Source organism: Styela clava, chromosome 15 (assembly GCF_964204865.1).
Source record: "Styela clava chromosome 15, kaStyClav1.hap1.2, whole genome shotgun sequence".
Taxonomy (NCBI): domain Eukaryota; kingdom Metazoa; phylum Chordata; class Ascidiacea; order Stolidobranchia; family Styelidae; genus Styela; species Styela clava.
Window position 1 is genome coordinate 6,185,287 of NC_135264.1, and position 19,776 is coordinate 6,205,062.

The 19,776-nt window shown below is 35.6% G+C and overlaps 1 protein-coding gene across 2 annotated transcripts in view; it reads left to right on the forward strand.

Moving 5' to 3' along the window:
• LOC120334658 (myotubularin-related protein 5-like) overlaps positions 1-19,776 on the forward strand; it is a 31,322-nt gene that overhangs the window by 7,588 nt on the left and 3,958 nt on the right. For both annotated transcript variants that reach the window (XM_039402163.2, XM_039402164.2), the window contains exons 9-38: positions 3,388-3,501; positions 3,634-3,761; positions 4,451-4,568; positions 4,783-4,993; positions 5,131-5,253; positions 6,083-6,216; positions 6,297-6,368; positions 7,680-7,865; positions 8,580-8,738; positions 8,984-9,195; positions 9,807-9,996; positions 10,632-10,688; positions 10,816-11,014; positions 11,362-11,471; positions 11,897-12,156; positions 12,251-12,442; positions 12,977-13,147; positions 13,456-13,652; positions 13,727-13,866; positions 13,992-14,141; positions 14,230-14,364; positions 14,821-15,024; positions 15,323-15,468; positions 15,737-15,878; positions 16,518-16,731; positions 17,361-17,479; positions 17,994-18,137; positions 18,217-18,305; positions 18,457-18,559; positions 19,044-19,127. In XM_039402163.2, coding sequence (XP_039258097.2) covers positions 3,388-3,501; positions 3,634-3,761; positions 4,451-4,568; positions 4,783-4,993; positions 5,131-5,253; positions 6,083-6,216; positions 6,297-6,368; positions 7,680-7,865; positions 8,580-8,738; positions 8,984-9,195; positions 9,807-9,996; positions 10,632-10,688; positions 10,816-11,014; positions 11,362-11,471; positions 11,897-12,156; positions 12,251-12,442; positions 12,977-13,147; positions 13,456-13,652; positions 13,727-13,866; positions 13,992-14,141; positions 14,230-14,364; positions 14,821-15,024; positions 15,323-15,468; positions 15,737-15,878; positions 16,518-16,731; positions 17,361-17,479; positions 17,994-18,137; positions 18,217-18,305; positions 18,457-18,559; positions 19,044-19,127 — 4,503 coding nt within the window. The remainder of the gene's footprint in view (positions 1-3,387; positions 3,502-3,633; positions 3,762-4,450; positions 4,569-4,782; positions 4,994-5,130; positions 5,254-6,082; positions 6,217-6,296; positions 6,369-7,679; positions 7,866-8,579; positions 8,739-8,983; positions 9,196-9,806; positions 9,997-10,631; positions 10,689-10,815; positions 11,015-11,361; positions 11,472-11,896; positions 12,157-12,250; positions 12,443-12,976; positions 13,148-13,455; positions 13,653-13,726; positions 13,867-13,991; positions 14,142-14,229; positions 14,365-14,820; positions 15,025-15,322; positions 15,469-15,736; positions 15,879-16,517; positions 16,732-17,360; positions 17,480-17,993; positions 18,138-18,216; positions 18,306-18,456; positions 18,560-19,043; positions 19,128-19,776) is intronic.

A 19,776-nucleotide genomic window follows, 5' to 3' on the forward strand; every position in this document is an offset into this window, starting at 1 on the left:
GTCATGTGATTGTGTATGTTCTGGTTTATATTGTGTAACTTAACCAGTTAGCCTGATGCTGTATTCACTCTAAATGATGCTCAAGTCAAGCTATATCTCAATTTTATACTTTGTAGAAATGTCATAACCTGAATAATTTTATTCGAGCCTGATTTGAAACTGTTTCTCAAAAAAAAAATTTCCAACTTTGAATTGTTACAGAATATATTGAAACATAATAGATCTTATTTGATTTAATTTGAAATTGATAGTAGAATTGATTTCTGAATTTTTGTTGGATTACTGTAACTAAGAAGGTTGCGCACATGCTTGCTTTTCTCTGTTATAATGTTGAAAAGACAAGGTTACTTATTATGGTAACTTGTTTTTTTTTCTTAAAATGATTGCAATGGCAAAAATAGCCTGCCTTTAATTAACGTTTGGTTTGGTCTATTCAATGATCTGACACATTGCATTTTTTGAATTCTGTGATTACCTCCCACATGTTTTCATTTTGTTTCAATATAAAGAAAGTATGATATTGTAGAATTTCTCATTGTGTTTCGATTCTAATCGATTCAATGCACTATTATGATGAGTTAGCTTGGCTCGACTTCCTGTCCTGAAACTTATGTGACGTCATCTGATTTGAAATGGAAACAAAAATAATAGCATGATTTCCTAACTGGTTACCCAGACGGTTATGAAACGGTTATGAATTAATATGAATCACTCCAATTTCAAATTTTACTTTTGTTTAGATTTTTATTGTCAATAAGTCTTCATCTGGAAATCTTTAAATGTAAAATTATATGATAGTAATATTTGCGAATTGAAGGTATAGTGTTTTATTCTGTCATAGCAAATATCTAAATACCTGTTGAAAATATTGTCAGGCTTTACTGGTTTGGTGAAGGATTCTTGATATCTGTAAATTTTGCTTGTTCCTTCTTCCATTTGTGGCGAAAAGTTTCAAATGAAATTATTCTAAATCTAAACCACTCATCGGACTAAGAATTAACGTATGTCCTCTCATATAAGCCAATCTCGCATATAAGCAGACGCTAGGGATGCGACGAATCCAAAAAGGTTCGGCTCGGCCGAATCCCGAGTATTTGTGCTGGACTCGTGTCCGAGTCCCGAGTCCCAATACTTTTACATAGCTACGAAACAAATACCTAAAGTGATGCTGTTGCTCTCGTATATTGGCCGTAAATTAAACATTCTGTATGAAAAGACTATGTAATTTAAAAACGTTGCACATAAACACTATTGCTTTCGAGACAATCATTCTCTGAGCGACTAGTTTAAATTGGAATAAATAGGTCATATTCCCCATCGAAGGAATACTTTGTTACGTAACTCTGATCGACCGCCGCGTCGACTGCTGAAGACGCCGCGCTCGTGTCCTGTCACGATAAATACGGGCCATAACCCACACGTTTGGAACAAACTTTTTATGGGAAATTTTTACTCATCTTTTTTAGTCGGCGCTGATACAGACGCCTATCTCCGTGATAATTGAGATACTAATAAAGAATTGCCAACTGTGGAAGCATCGAATAAATGTATCTTGTAAATATATCGTAACAAAATAGCTAGCTATTATTCGTTTGAAAACCATCAATAGCGATTGTCTAATCCGCGGAAAATAAGAATGTGTAATTGTTGATTTTGATTCAATAAGAGAGACGCAAAAGGCGAAATGTGTTATATGCTAAGTTACGGCTGTATGACACAATCATTTCCATTAATACAAATAACGGCGCTTTGAAAAGCAAAATCAAATTTATTAACATTAATTTAGAAGTGAGAGTTACCAGTAAGAATTCACATACGACTCTCGCTAACACACAGAAACGATAAATGTGAGAATTATTATGGCTTTCTTTCTGCGCCTATCGTTATCTTAACAATTCCCAATTTTGCATAAAGCGCGCCAACACCTTTTCACATATAAAAACGTCAAACCAGATTAAGTGGGGCAGGTAAATTATATATTATATGGAAATATTGTTTCGACTAGGTAGAAATGCCATAACTCGAAACAGCACGCAATGGTAAATTTCCGGAGTTTTTATTTATTATCTAATATTAAAATAACACAGCCACGATAGGTATTGTTCGCTTAAAATAGGGACCGTAATTTACAAACTGTGATATGGAAGATCAAGTCCAGAAGATGAGGCCAGAATAAAATTAATATATTTATGAATTAACTAATTAATAGTGAATCTTGGCCGATTTGTACTCACACTTCTGCCTGAAATATAAAAACGAAACTTCGATGTCCGGCGTTGCGTGAGAACTGATAGTGAAAAAAGGTGCTTTAAAAATATAGTTCACCAACCATAATTAGGATGTCGGTCGCCGAAACGATCGCGGTGACAAAAAAACAATTTACGATTGTGATAAAATTAGGGATAAGAAGTAAAGACGCCGTGTTGTTATCGAGTCTCCAGTCTTCTAGTAATTTTCTACTATCGGTAAATTAAAAGAAATACGGTAGTCGAATTATTCGATTATTCGATCATTCAATTACCACGAGTAATAGTTTCAAAATTTATGCACATTTAATCGATGCGACTTGCGAGATTGTTTTTGTACGTATATACGATTGTAACGCCACTGACATCTGCGAGTTGTACTTTTCTCTTAAAAGAACCGTAGTTTTCACTATTTTATCGTTTTATTTCTAACATTTGTTTCTCTCCGGAAATAGCTAGATCATTTATGGAACGATGAAAGGCGAACAGCGCGACATGGTTACCGCTGATCACGGATTAATCACTGTTAGAGCTTAGAGGATTAGCAAGTATATGCTTGAAATAGGACATTCACTAAACGACGTCTGGCACTGGAAGGCAAGCTACACGCGAAACACTGGAATTTATTCAGCTGACTTTCGCTGACATTTTTTTGTACTTACGGCGTCGTGAATTTGTAGTTTTGCCGCCTAGTTTTAATTTCACAATAGAGAAAATAGAATGGACAGTCTCGTGGCAAAACAGAACGAAAAAGTTGAATTTCTCGTCGAATACGCCACCAGTCTGCGCTTGACTATCGCGTGACGTATGATATCCCGGACTCGGGTAAAATCATCAAAGACTCGGGCCGAATCCGAGTATCAAATTACGAGAGATTCGGCCACGAATCCGAGCACGAGTCCGAATCTTGTCGCATCCCTAGCAGACGCCACACTCTTTCATTAATATCATTCTATTTGTCCCATGAAATATTAGTAATTTTTAAATTTGATTAATAAAGTAATCAGACTTTGTCCACCATGCAATGATTCTCGTCTTTTACTGTTTACTTCACTCGGGAAATTGAGTGCTTTTGTTTCCACGGGACTTTAGTTTCAATTAAATTTTTAACTTTACTGTGACAAGCTGCTTTTTATTTCAGGACAAAGAAATTCGTGCAATATTTTTGAGATTATTTTGCCAATTATTAATGGGATACAGATCATGCCTACAAGTTTGCAGAATACATCCTCGGCCTATCATTCGATTTCAAAAAGTAAGTTTTTATCTCGATCACAACTAACAATATAACTGGAAATAGATTGATAATTACCAGATTCTGGTTTTATTTTTGTGTTATTTTACTTAGTATCGCCATTATTTTATCTTTTTGCAATTTTTTTGAAAGGATTTGTTTTTGAACGTAAGAGGCTATGATCGAATTGACTCCGGGATTTCAGCGGAATTTATGCCAAAACTTGTGGAAAGCCAAGCATTCTCTCTTTTTGTACAAGAAGAAGGCCCTCCATATAGAAGGTATATACATTTTTTTCTCTTATAATAAATTAATAAATTATATCATTTTGATAATTTTTAAAAACATTTTAGATGAATTTTGGCCAGCAGTTGGTGCATTATGCTCAGCATTAGGAATACACTTGTTATTGCACCTCTAATTACCCTGCGTGGGTTAGCAGGATTTGAACCCGTAGAGGATGATTATGTGCGAAAGGTGGTTCACGTAAACGCTGGTCAGTAATGGCTTCCTCCACTATCAGGTCCGTGTACCTGAAACTTCCAATTATTACCAAACCTGACATGGACTGGTATTCGGGCAAAAGGGCGTGGTTTATGATATGGTTAAGTCGTATTATTGACTTTCCTCTCTTCCGAGATAAATAGGAAATATATGGAAGGTAATAAATTCTTCGGCGCTCTAGTAGTTTTGTTTGCCTATTTTACATCAAGTTGTGTAAAGGGACTGAAGCCTATGGGGTATATTCACTCGGCTAACACAGACAGTCCCCTAACTTGTAATAGAACTATAATACGAAAAATCGGAATAAAATTATGACCTAACCTTAACCTGGCACACACACTACGTGAGTACCAATCCTTGTACCTATTGTGCAGTAGTTCTTCGAAATTATAGATTTGCTTTGTATTTGCAAAACAGAACTACCTTGTTATGTTAACATTACTGATTCTATGATATATTATTTTAGGTTGAACATATTCGATCGTGAAGTAGCTAAAATGCCAGAACAAATGAAAAAAGAAGGTGGAGATATCAGTAAAGCATTGCGGCACATTAAAGATATTGCATATGAATTGGATAAAAATGTAAGTTATGTTTCCCACTGTATTTGCTAGATTGGATCAGTAATGTTCGCATTATATTCCAATAAATTTTATACTCGATCATACATGTTTTGTTGAATTCTGGAGTTTTTTATGATTATGTACTTTCGATTTGAAAATTTATTTTCGTAAAAAATTTATCTAAGTTCAAAATATTGATTGTGTAATTCTAGTTTTCACATCTTCATTATTACAGGAACGACCAACTTCATCTCCGCCGTTACAAAAAGTCCCAAAACCAACTGATGGTGCCTATCTCAGACCTAATCAGTTAAAGTTTCCGAGGCTTAGTCCTACTGCCGTTCAAACTTTTATGACAGATAAAGCTAATAATTTGAAAAATGAATTCAAAAATATAAAACCTACTGAACGACCGAGCATTCGAGTGCCGGATGGTGCACAGATGAGTAAGCACATTTTTATATTATGTTTGTTCATCTTTTGTTTAACTGCCTTAAAAAATAACTTCTGCACCACATTCAAATGGCACTTGGGGCCATATTTCTATTTCTGCTCTAACTAGCTCTTTTTTTTATATATATAGGCACTTTCTCTCCTCGCTCAAACACACTCACGACGAGTAGCAGAAGACTTGAAGTTTTGAGGAGTTGCGTGCAATTTATATTTGAAAATAGAACATTAGAAACTAAGAAAATATTTTCTGCAGGTAAATTAAACAATCTTCATTTTGGTTGTCATTTTCAAATCAAATTTTATTGTGAATCTTTTAAGAAAATTTTATTTTATTTATTTAACTGATTAAAACTATACTATACTGCTCATACAATACTGGTATTTCATTTTTATATGAGTGTGTATAACTACGGGTAGATAGAGTTTAGGGGGTTGCCTAATCCATTGCACTCAAGTAATGACTTTGATTATCTTCTCCCATCATTTTTTACAGTGATCTTGATTTAAATTATATTCTAGAAGTAAAATTTTAGATTTCTTAGATTTATTAGGTAAGAAAAACTCCTATGCTAATCTAAAGATCATTTAATTTAACTTGTTCTTGGACTAAATTAACGAAGTGTCATTTGTGCGAAATTGCATATTGAAGAGAAATATTAAAAATTTGAATAACAGAAATGTTTTTATTTGGAAATATATCATATTGATTCAATTGTCACCACATACCTCAACTACTGATAAGGCTATAAAACCAGTCAAAACAGGAACATTCTTGACTTTTGTTATCAAATTTACTATCTACATTTCTGTATTGATTTGTTCCAGCCTCTTAAATTGTCCATAATTTAAAATTAGAAAAAAGTTATCTACTTGATTTAAAATACCAAGTCAAATCTTCATTTTTGAAACATTCTTCGGCCGTGAGTGATTCGGGAATATAACTGCATACTAACACAAATGTATTTCTGTATTCTTAGGTTTAAATTAGCTTAAAAAGTCATATTGGTCAGACTAAACGTAACAGAAATATAGTTGTGTTTGCGAATTACATAAATAATCTATTAATCATTGTAATTTTTCAGTTTTAAGAGCACTGAAAAATCGTTCTGTCAGAGAAGCACTAACGCAAGAACTAATAAAGTATGCAAAACTGAAGCCACAGCTCGACAACCAACAATTTGGCTACATTGCACGACTTTGCAATTCCGCATTAGACGTGAGTTTTCTATATTTCATTTTTTATCCATAAACAGACTTTTTTCAAATATTAAATAACCGTGATATATGTTTTCACAGGATTGTAGCAGTGAAGATGATGAATACATTGTAGCTGCAGATCTCTTGCCAGCATTGTTGGCATTTTACAGGGTATATTTTTGTTTTTACTGAAAGGGTGTTCACATATAGCAGGGATGGCGAACCTTTTTCAATGAATGGGTCAAAAATTATAATTTTATCGCGGAACAGAAGAGAGTGGGTCACAGATGTTTAATTTACGTTTGTATCTATAAGAAACTTCTGAAACAAATCTTATAAGCTGGTGCTGGTGTGGTTTTGGGCTTTACTTATGCAGCACTTCTATCAGGGAATTTTCATGGCACTCAGTTTTATGACATTAGAGTACGAAAACACGCACATGAATTACCAAAAACGTTTAGGATGATGCGTTAAATTATTTTACGGTTCTAGTGTTTGGAGGTAATTCCGCTTTGATAGTGTTACAATTTTCGATCAGTTTCCAACCACATTAAGCCACTTTTACACTGCCCTATTGTTATATCAGATTTCTAGATTTTTATTTCAAGTCTGAAAGTTTTTGTTTTCATAACGGCATTGTAGACGAGAAACTAATAAAATGAAAAGTAGCATCTAGTTCTCGTATAAGGTATAACCCCTAAAACAGTCTGCAGATGCACTTCCAAAAATGACAGGCGTTGCGAGAAATGAACAGATCAATTGCATTGTTATGTCATAAACGATGTCAGGCCCAATAGCTGAATAACGGTACACAGCGGTGCATACATGCGTACAAGATTAGGGGTTTTGAAAATTACCATACCGGCCCGAAAATCAACATTTTGAACATGAACGATCGCAGCCCTTCCTGACTGTCCAACTGACGGTACATTATAATAGTTGAGTTATTGTTAGATTAATTTAAGGGCGGTTTTATCAATTTTGATCACTGATATCTTAGCATTTTTTTATTTTATTCGTGCCTTTGCTTGGCGGGTCACAAATAAAACGCGGTGGGTCACTTTGTGACCCGCGGGTCAGTGGTTCGCCATCCCTGACATATAGGGTGTAAAAAAACAAACCCATGAATTCCTCGATTATTTCTACGAAAATGAAGAAATTGTTTGTGTACGATTGTACCCCCCTCGTAATCTAGGACTCTTGCACAAAAGTCATTTTCTTTCCAGAATATTTTCCAAATACCTGGGTTATGTTTTCATTTCCCTGTGAAATGATATGTAATAACTTTAACAATTCGCATGTTAGGGTATTGCCCTACACTCCCATGGCCCTAATAAAGAAAAATATTTTATTCAGACAAAATCATTTTTTCCTATTTCAAGGCACACTATGAAACCATGTATATCGCTTATTGCTTTTATATCCTTTTCACTCCTAATTTCACCTAATGAATCTTGAATGCCTGTTTTTATTTAATTGCAGAAATTATGCCCTACTGTGATGCAGTTTTTGTACACCGTGGTGCAAGAACATGCTGTCTGGTCATCCATCGGATTTTGGGAATACACTTTTTTTTCTGATGTACAGAATGAGATGTGTCGTTTATATCAATTGAAGAAACACGGAAGCAGAACTGTCATACAAAGGGGTGACATGAAATCGAAAGATGTGAGATTTTGATTGGTTTTGATATTTGTTTATATTATAGGTCCTTTAATTTCAACTTTGTTATTGATTTTTCAATAATCTGACGTTTTTATTTCATATGCTGCTTATAAATTCATAATTATTAGATTTCCGCTCTGGGAGACCCTTATTATCGGCCAATCTGTATGTTTAGATATAGCGTCTAAACGGCAGGAAATTTTTCATGCAGGTCCTGTTACCCTAGTAATGTGCGTTTCATAGAAAGTCCAGATTGATGTTTTCGTTTCTATGGCAACCACAAAAAATGTGCCAATCGTTATTCCAAATATTTCATAATTTATCGCTGCTTTCTCGTCAAGTCGAAAATTAAAATTCCAAGAATGCTACTTCAAAGATACTCTTTGAACAAGTCGTCTTTCGTCTCGATACTTAATAAAGAGGAGAAGCCCTAGGGATTATAAGGAACATTATTTTAAATATTAGCTACAGTATATCACTCACACAAGAATGTCTACGGGTGCGCAGTGCCCAAAATGAACTGGCAGTTTCGGTAACCCGCTGTCCCTTGTTCACACTGCTATTATAGATCTGCAAGTTTCTATGGATGGTAACCAGGTTGCTTGAGTGCGGGCCTCAACTATCAGAGGAGACCCTTGGCCTACCGGCTTGTGATTCTGTTGTTTTCAATTAAACATCATAGTTCATTTAATATAAAAATCATCATTTTATTTTTAGACTTCGAATTTGAAGCATGAGAACGTAGTTGCTGTAGCTTCAGCAATGAAAAGAAATGCATCGGCAGAAAACATCGCCAAGTTCGAACAAAATAAAGAGAAGAATACATCCTATGATGGAAGAGACAATGCAGCTTGTCTTGAGATAGCTGCCACTGAGGTATGTTCTTTCAATCTCTGGATTTTTTCTGATTTTGGTAATATGAATATTTGTCTTGGCTGAAAATTACAAATTAAGGATTGCTTTATAATTATTTAAGTGATTTGGCGACTTATGTAACTATATGAAATACAGTCAAGATGAACTTTAGAGTTACTGCAGAGTTGAACTTGCTCAAATATCATACGTGTGCACTCTCACAGCGGTCGATATGTACTAAATTTCTTTTTTGATATTCGACCCAGTTGAGAGATTTAGTGATCAAGAGTGAAAAAGAAAAAAAGGATCTTGCGTTAGCCGAAGAAGGAGTAATTGTCGGACAAATTCAACATGTTTCACAAAGAATGGTTTTTATGCTCGTACCTCTTGATATCGGTGACGGGAAAGTTCAAATGAAATTTTTGAGAAATTCGGGCCGATTGAATGAAGATAGCAGTAATAGTTTCTTTACGAGCAGGTACATTGTTATCATGTATTTGGAAATAATTTTTATCGATTCAATTTTGAAATGTAGACGTCTCTGACTCTCTGCCTGATTAATTTAGTATTCCAGGATTCTATATTTTAATTTGGAATTTGTCCAGTTTACAGAGGGCGAGGTGGGGTGCATGGGATTTGAACCCCAGTATATAAATCTGTCATGCCAACATACAGTTCAACCCTGGGGTGGGCAAGGTTTTTGGGCCAAGGGCCAAAATTTTTGCCCACCTAGACTGATGGGCCATGTACATCTGACGTAATAAGTTACATTTTATGAATAATATTTACAGTGTTGCGAAGAAGAAAATGGAAAACAATAAGCCTCCCGCCAAAACTAAATTTAATCTCAACACATTCCTTGAGGTATTTTTCAGCTAAAACATCAAAATTTGGTTTTAGTTTGGTTGTGGCAGCATCAGACGGGCCAGATTGAATTACCCAACAGGCGGGAATTGTCCTCGAACCGTAGTTTGTCCAAGTTAGGTTTAACCTCTAGGAAATTTTGGATTAGAGCATTCATACCTATTATTAGCAACATTATTGGGGACTTCGGAATCTTCAGAGATATATTATCTTCAAATTTTCCAGTTTGGGTGGTTCTGTCAATGGGAGCATAGATGATGATAGTTTTGCGTATCAGTCTGACGGAGGAGATGTCAAAAGTGTTATCTCCAAATTTGTGTCAATGTTTGTTGATCGAACGTGCAGTGAGACTGGGATTTCTGCGGACTTCTCGAAATCCCTTCTAAATAAAGTTCCCAGTTTGGTATTAATGCAGGTTAGGTGATTTTTTATATTCAATTTACAATTTATGTGAATCGGCATAAAATATTCGAGTAGCTCAAACTAAGATAAAATTACATACAAATGTCGGGGCTCCCGAAGTATGCGAACCAAGATGGCGGACATCGGCATGTAATATGTGTACTAGGTTAGGGTTAGGCCATAATTTTAGGTATAAATACTACGGGAGGCTCTTGGCTAGTCTTCGAACTGATAATAGGACTAAAATAAGGAAAATTGGAAAAAAATTATCGCCTAACCCTAACCTGTTACCCATGTTACGTTCCGATGTCCGCCATCTTGGTTCGCATACTTCGGGAGCACCCAAATGTCAACAATTATATCTCATGGGAAAGAATATAGTAAATAGTGAAAAAAGTTTTTTTTGAAAAGACCGGAATTTTGTGGCTAGGCATGGCCTATCAAACTGATTACATTTTGGATGCATGCAGGGCAAGGGATTGGGGCCTTTATTGTTCTTCTTGTGCCTTGTATTGGTTGATCTATATGTACAGAGTGCACAGAGGCTTAGGGAAGAGTCAAAATAACTATTCTTCTATCATCTTTCATCACAAATTTTGAGATGTTAATAAGATCATTTCTGGTAATTGTAATAATTGTTTTTTACAGCATGAATCTTTGCATGACGTTTCACGAGAGAGCAAGAGGCTTCCTCCAATAAAAAAGGTATGTTTTCTTGGTATACAGACATTTTACCCCCGGAAAAACACATCTAGCGAAAAGTCTATATATTTGTTTGTATATATTCAATTCTATTTCACTTTCATAGTCATCTCCATATATTTTATTTCAGGCAAAATTATTACAACCGACTTTGTTACCTGGAGAGACTTTGTATACACAACAAACGTTGCGAGCATATCTTTCTGGTGATGGCCGCATGATTGCCACTGGTGGTTCTCTTGGTGGTCCTTCACTTCTTCCAGCAGAGGGAGCTATATTTGTTTCAAATTATAGGATTATGTTCATCGGAATACCATGTGATACATTAGGTAAGTGTCAGGATGAGGTTATTTTTGGTTAAGATAGGATTTACATATTTATCCCGGGGGAGAAGAGAGATAAGAAGATGACTTAATCATATGGAGAACCACGACCTCTCATCCGGTTATCAGTCTGTCGATTGATGGTGGAGGAAGTCATAACTGACCAGTGGTATCAGTAATCCTCTCGCACATGACTATCCCCGCATGGGATTCAAACCTGCGATTTCACGCAGAGTAATCAAAGGTGAGGTGGCGAGCGTATTCCGAAAGCCTAAAACAATGCCCGAACCACGAAACAAACTTTAATTTTTATTTTTGATCCGAAACAAACGTATATTACTCATCTATTTTAGCGTCTGAGCAAGTTGTCATCAGATCATTTCCAATATCGGGATTGCATAAAGTGAAACAGTTTTCTGACAACGATAAAATTAAAGAACGGAAAATAGAATCACATGTACAGGTTCGTGCACTTTATTGCTTTTTTTTGGAAGTTGTCAAGTCTCACTCCTCAACTCAAAAAAAGAGCTAACAATAAGCTACAAATAACAAATAGTAAGGTGAAATTATGTTTTGTTTAAGAAACATGTTGGAAATATGTGGATGAAACGTAAATATCTATAATGAAGAAATGTAAATATCCGAAATAAGGCGGTCATGATCTAACAAATATTTTTATTTTTAATTAGATTTCACGCTACCTCAAAAAATTGTCTACACTCCCCTTGTGGGGCATGCCCCATCGTTTGAGAACCACTGCTCTAGAATATATTACATATCATCTGGGTTCTGTTTTTGGGTCACCATATATTTTACTATATGGTAAATATTCTACATCGTTTACTATTACAAATTAAAAATTTGATTCTATTTCTTATATTTTCTCAGCATTGGTGCGTACTCTACTCTACGACATTTCAATTATTTTATATCGGGTTCGATGAGGACGTCACCGACGAACAAAGAGAAATGTTTGAAGAGAAAATACTCGCTTTGAGGAATCCTGCCACAATCGAAGGAACTTTTGCAATTCGAGCGACCTCAAGAGTGACCTCTTCAAGGTCGCCAACCCGCGGCGGCAAGAAAACGACAAAAGATGGAAAATCGCCTGAAAAGAAGCAGATGTATGGAGAGCGGACACATACAAAGTATGAATCTCTCTCTATACAGTTGTAAAAACCTGTGTTATTAACATGAGTTTCTATGTTATTTAAATTTCTAAGAGTTCTACTTTTGTCATAGGCATGGAGCGAAACATCTTGTCAAACAAGCGAAGAGAAAAGCGGGAATGACGTTAGGAAAACAACCCCGATTATCTCGATTAATGATGACAGATAGTCGTACGAAAACTTTGTATTTCTCTCCAACTTCAGAACATAATGATTCGATGGATTCTACATTGACAAGACCACAAACGGCTGGCACTATGGATCGGTAAGTATTGAAATCATCTTTATTCGGCCAAAACCAAATAATATAATGTTTGGAAACAACATTTTTCAATACGTTTTAAATGGAAACGTATTCAACAAACAAAATAGCAAATAAATCTGGATTTTTAATAATTGGGATATTTTCATTGACCTTTGACCCCCAAAAATTTGTTTTTGGTTATCCACCATTTTATGCTTATTTTTAGAATCAATTCGTGAAATGGCAGTTACAAACGGGTTTTATACATGTTTATAACCATCATTTTGATTCCAAATCCACCTGCCATTTGAAAGTTGTGAGCTTATTTCAGTCTAGTTTATCGAAGCTTTACAGGACTATAATTTGATTACCGCAACCACACTAAATGGCTTGATTGGCCGGTTCATGGCCTACAAGCCACCTGTTCCACACCCCTAATCTAAATAAAAAGAAAATGGTGGTACTTGAAAATGATTTATAGTAGTATAAATATATCTAAATTTTATTTCAAATGTTTACATTTTTAATTTAGCTTTTCAAATCCACTTGTCACAGGTTATCTTCGGTCGATGAAACATTGAAAAAGACATTGTCTGACAGAGGAACGATGGATATGTTATTTCAACGCGGATGCAGAAACGATTATCGTCGTATGAAATTGATTGGTGGAATGAACGAACAATTTAGATTGACAACAGTAAATAGAATGTTCTCTGTATGTAGAAGGTAACACTCATTTAATACACTCTCGAAAGCAAGCCATAGATAATGAGGCTTTGTCAAGTCTCGTACCACCCCTCAAAAATAACTAGCTAACAATAAGCTAAAAAGTACACATAGTAAGGTGAAAGTATGTTTTATTAAAAAAAAAATGCTGGAAGATGGAATCGGTGTTTTAGGCTATCACAGCAAATGGGTTTTAAATTTTCAAACTTTTTGAATTCACTAAGTTGGTGAAATAAAGGTTTACAATAAACCCCTATGTCTTACATCGTAGATAGCTTGATTTTTACATTTGTTTTTTTTCTTTTTAGTTATCCAGTCTGTTCAATTGTACCAAAGTCAATTGCAGATGACAGTGTGAGATCATTGTCTCATTGTCATCATCTCAATCGATTTCCTGCAGTAACATGGATGCATCCTACAACGAAAGCTGTGCTGGTGAGAGCAGGAGCAATTCGCTCACGAACAATCACAGCTGTATTTAAACATGGCCAAACATCCCAACCGCGTAAGTAGTTGGTAGTAAGTAATAAGTAGTTTGAATAAAAAGTGTTTTGAATGAAAAAATTTCTTTATTTGCAGTGTCAGATGAAGGAACTCTTGGTTCGTCCGCTGAAGAAGAACGTTTTTTGGGAGCAATCATAGACTCATCTAAAAATTCATCCCCGACAAAAGTTTATCGACCCGATTCTTTGTTATTTAACGCAAGTGATGATGAACCGGTATGTATACATCATGTATGAGGCTTGGGAAAGCCATGTCTAAATTTTATATTTATCCATTTTTCTTGCATGGCAAATAATTAAATCCTAATCAATGATTTTCAATTTTTTTCAATATCTTTCAGCCAAGGTCGCCAAAACTGAAAGGAAACAATGGTTTTGCTAACTCGTTTCGAGAAAATCGACCAGAAAGCATTTCAGGGTTGAAATCTGTAAAAAAATGGGGAACACTCAGTCGTGCAACAGGAAAGCCAGAAATGAACTCGTATTCAAAGGTACGCTAGCAGATTTATATAAATAAACAAAAGATGTCTGACTATATACCTAATTATGTTACCAATGAATGATAATTTTTATTTACAGACTGGAGCTCGACTTCCCCTCGATCGATCTGGCAATGGAACATTAAATGTTCCTGGCTCAGCTGCTACTGTTAATTATAAAGCAATGGCAAGAAAATCTCAGCTTTATGTTTTTGCTGAAAAATCACTGTTGAAAGTAAGTAATTCTTATATTTAAAGCGTTGACCATCTTGTTTTTTGTTATTTCCATCAAAGGTGAGGTGCATTCCACATTTTTTTGTTAATAAAGCCATATTTTCAAAATGCAATCTTGACATAAGTCCATATGTTTCATTCACAACTTTTTTGTCCTAGTGAGTTGTGAATGAAACATATATTTTTTTTATTGTGTGTGAACACTCAGCAAACAGCAAATAATTCATGTGTTGAGCCATTACAATAAAAAGTCACCTACAATTACATATCTCCCTAAGTATTCAAGATTCGATTCGGAAAAAAAATTTGATTCGATTCGGAAACAAAATCATAAGCAAATATGGGCAATTAGGATCCTTATTTCATGTTGTAATAGTTTGATATTGTAACCTTTTGAAATTACTTTTTATTTTAATATAATATTCACAAAGAAATATCATTGTATATACATTTTCAGAGTTTGAAGCAAGAACAACAAGGAAGGGTTGAATTTGTTCCAATTGATGTACCGGAGCCAAAACAAGTTCGATTGTCATTTAAAAGTTTATTAAAAGTATGTCTTCCTGTCGATCCACCCCCTCAACCACAATCAGCGCAATCCGCTCTCGATGACAACCAACAGTTTCGAAAAGGGGTCGAAGAATCGGGATGGCTTCAACAGGTATATCATTGCTGGTACTCCTTTAGTGTGTGTACCAGGTTAGGGTCAGGCCATAATTTTATTCCGATTTTCCATATTTTAGTTCTCTTATGAGTTCGGGGACTGTCTGTGGTAGCCAAGTGGATATATCCCCTGGTCATAAGTTTCAGTCCTTTTACACAACTTGATGTATAGTAGGCGAACAAAATTAGTTACCTTCATATTGGTACACATAATTATGGAGCGCCTCATTGCTTGTTTACTAGCCCAATTAAAATGTATTATTCACAACAATTTTTAATACAACTTCACTCTTAAGATATCTTCATTGCTATCTGTCTCGGGAGCTGTTGTCGATATTCTGGACACGCAAGGTTCATCGGTTGTCATAGCGATGGAAGATGGTTGGGATGTCACACCTCAGTTGACAGCGCTTGCACAGATAATGTCAGATCCGTACTATAGGTGTGTGCATTTACGTGACTCACTAAATTATCCTTCACCTTTTTCAAGTGCGGAATCATTAAAGACACATTTGTGTTTTAGATAGTTTTACTCTCTAAATTTTTGACAAAGGTAACTAATATGTTCCATTGGCCGTCCTATTTTTGGCGAACGGCCCTGCTTTTATCCAGCCATGGCATATTCTTGACTTAGCATTGTCCAGTTAAAACTGTTTCATTATGCAGGCATGAATGAATCCTAACAATGAATCCTAAATTCTTCATTTCAGAACCATCGAAGGATTTCAGATTTTAATCCAAAAAGAATGGTTATCTTTCGGACATCGATTCAGTCATCGGAATCATTTTAACGAAACGATATCGAGTGGTTTTACTCCTATATTTTTACAGTTTCTTGATTGCGTTTATCAAGTAAGCCATTATTATATAGCAATTGGTTTTTTGTTTGTTTGCCAAAATCGTTTATCGTAACACACATCATAGTTTTTCTTAAGTAAATTTATGTACAAACCTGTCACATATCGCTACTTCGAATATAGTCGAAGAACTGAATTTTTCCAATTCAACATAACAAATACAGGCCTATTATAGATAAGGGCTTCCCGAATTGGAGGTCACAACCTCGCGAGAAGGAGCATAACGAATTTTAGGGGTAACAAAGAGTACACCAATTTCACATTTTTAGATTTTTGTTTCGAAACACAATTGTTAAAACTAAATCTCACAATTTTGAGAGTATACATACTGCGCGCTTGTATAACAATGCCGACTTCGATCGCAAGACCCGATAAGCCCCGACTGGGGGTAGCGGAAAATTTTAATATATTGGAAAGGGTCGTGAGCCTAATAGTTTGGGAAGCACTGATCTAGATGACAGCTTGGGCGATCCACGTCTTTTTTTCCAATTACCGGCCTCCTGGATGGTCTTGCAATGTCAAAACAGATTATGCTCAAATCAATTCAGGGGCACGTCCTGTTTATAACTTTTTTCATTTTATGTTTTGTCAACAATATCATTTATTAAAATTTCAATTTTTTTTTATTTTTCAGATTTTGCACCAGTTTCCTCTTGCATTTGAATTTAATTCCATGCTCATACAAACTATCGCATTTCATTGCACTTCCAATCGATTTAACACGTTTATTCTCGACTCTGATTTTGAGAGATTAGAAGCAGGAATCCTTCTCGACACAAAATATGACAGAAGAAATACTTCTTCCTCTGTATTACCTGATCAAAAGACATCTGATAATGACTCTCAAGGTGAGGGGTTTCTCAAGCTGACGTAAACTTACTCTCGTTTTTGGCGGTAAAAAATATCATGATTGATCCAATACAATTCAAATACACTCCGTTTGCCAAAGATTATCAGCTATTTTGGTTTATATGCAGTCATGGCGAATGGTACCTTGTGAAAGTGCATGGCCCTCACAGAGCCACTGTGTGGCCCCAAGGGTGCCGGGGACCTAGTTTGGGAAATCTGTTTTAGGCATTTTTGTAGGTACTCCTGAAGTATGTGAACCAAGATGGCGGATAAAGAAACGTAGTATGTGTACCAGGGTAGGGTTCGGCCATAATTTTTATTTCAATTTTCCGTATTTTAGTTCTATTACGAGTTCGGGGACTAGCCATGTGACTCTCGTAGTATTTGTACCTGTAACTATGGCCTAACCCTAACCTGTTACACATACACCATACCGTGGTCCGCCATCTTGGTTCACATACTTCGAGAGTACCCTTTTGTAGAATGATGCATAGAATGTGAAAATTTCCATTTTCTCTCACATAAATGAAAATGTTTATATTTCTGATATCAAATAAATAATTTTGGATATTTTAACAATTGTTTTTAGTTTTTGCATAAATAATTGGAGTTTTTTTTAATTTTACAGGTTCTCGTACAAAATCTCCTCGAAACATCAAATCATTATGGGATTATATTGATCTCGCTCATGAACGTTCGACTGTCTTCGTAAACACTTTATACTGCCCTGATCATCTCACACAAAACGTAAGTGATTTAATTATCCATTTAAAGTCAATTTTATGACTCGTAAATTTCTATTATACAAATAAGTGAAACCTATCAAAAATTTGCAGTATTCTTCAGGGCTGTGACCAAATAGTGCTCGAGTTGAGTCTCGACATGAGCCATCTAAATGTATTGACTCTGACACGACTAACCTCAGGCAGGACGAGCTCATTGACTTAACTTCAGACTCGAACTTGACTCAGATGAAGAGTGACTCGACTGTGAGACGCAGCTTAGTGATTCAACTTTGGACTCAAACATGACTCACATGAAGAGTGACTCAACTGTGAGACGTAGCTCAGTAACTCAAATTTGACTCGAATGAAGAGTGACTCGTCTGTGAGACGTAGCTCAGTGATTCAACTTTGAACTCAAACTTGACTCAGATGAACAGTGACTCGACTTAGCTCGTAACCAAGTAGTGTGCTATTATGGCTGGCTGGCCAGTAAAAAATATCTATCTAGCTTGTTGCTACACTTTATTTTACTATAGGTACTCCGTCCTGTATCATCAATATGTCGATTGCGCATCTGGCCATATTACACTCAGGAATGGTTGGGAGATTGTCCTCAGTATGACGGTCTACTCGGAGAATTAAGCAGCACAGGAACAAGACATAACGAACAAGAACAAGAGGTGAAAATCTTGGATCTTGGTGATTTTTTTTACTTAGAACACAAAACTGATTAGAAGTTAAATTTGTTTTTTAATTCAGGCGAGCGAGGCGTGGGAAGGTCAATCTGGAAGACGAATAATCAATCGATGTTATGACAACACCAATGAAGTTCAACCTGATTCAATTTGGTAATTTGAACTTTTTGGTGTATTTGGTTCTATTAAAATGAATAATTGGGTATTTGGTTGTATTAAAATGAATATTCTGGATATTAAGTTGTATTTAAATAAATATTGGATTTGAAATACAAATTCTCTTCAAATTTCAATCTTTTTTCAGTTCTCTTGTTCAGCAAATTGAACATTTGCAAAATGAGCTTGGAAAGCCGAACGAATCGTGGAAAGATATTTGGATTTCAGCAATGACGACAAAAAGAATAAAAGTATGAAAAAAATACTGAGAAAATACTGTATATCCTCGCATGTGAGCCGAGCCGACCCGACCTAAAACTGGCCCTGAGCGATGAATTTATAAAAATTCGCATATGAGCTGACCCTACAAATAGTAACACGTCGTACGCACCTGGAAGTGACCCAAAATTCTGTACTGACGGAGCAATAGCCAAAACACACAAGCGATTAGAGTATAACAACCAAGCACAGACTGTTATCGCTGTTATAGTGGACCAAGCGCTGCTTTGCGTGTGTGCGTGCAAACGCTTACAGTGAGTTGTAGCTGTTGGAATTAAGTTTTTGTTTGAGTGTGATCAGAGTTATGCGCGTATAAGCCGACCCTTCAGTGTGATCTGTAAGCCGACCCCTAGTTTGGCAACTTTTTTTTTGAGTTTTAAACTCAACTTATATGTGAGGATATATGGTAATAAGTTTAACACATAAATCATTTTCATCATACATTTTATTTTACAGTATCGTGTTCCGTCGCCAACACATGCAGCAAGAGAACAGGCTAAGTTAATACACAAACGATCAACTGTTGATATTATTGTAAAGGTTCGATTAAATTACTATTTTCTATCAGTTATATTTGAAATAGTCAATTGTTTTAACATGACATTACTTGGATGCACAGTTACAGTATCTTGCTATAACTATATCAGTGTTTCTCAAACTTTTTTTTGCCTCGGAAAACCTACGCTTTTTATCTCGCCTCGCGAAACACCAATTAGCCGATCGTTAACGTTTGAACAGTTAACGAAAACTCCATGCTTTCCAGATTGGCATGAGGCCTGTCCGCCTGTTCAGATAGCAGGGCCTGTTTGTCGCCAGTTGAGAGAAAATTTTACAACCTAGAGTCACCGAAGCACAACTGAGATTGCCATGGCGACCAATTTAGTCTCAATTTCCCTGTTCTGCTGAACGCTCTGAAAAAGCTTGCGGAACAGCAGTGTTTCAAGGAACACAGTTTGAGAAACGCTGGTCTTTATAAATTAGCAATTCACTGATAACTAATGAACTTGTAAATTCATTCAACACTTCAAAACTGCTAGCTATTTAAAAACAGTTCAAGCACATGAATCTGGCTTTTTTAATTGTAACTAATTGAAAAAACATTCACGATCCTAAATCCTTCTAAGCATGTTACTCGGCGCATATATGTGACTTTAATATTGTCAACAAACAGATAAATTCTATCAATAGT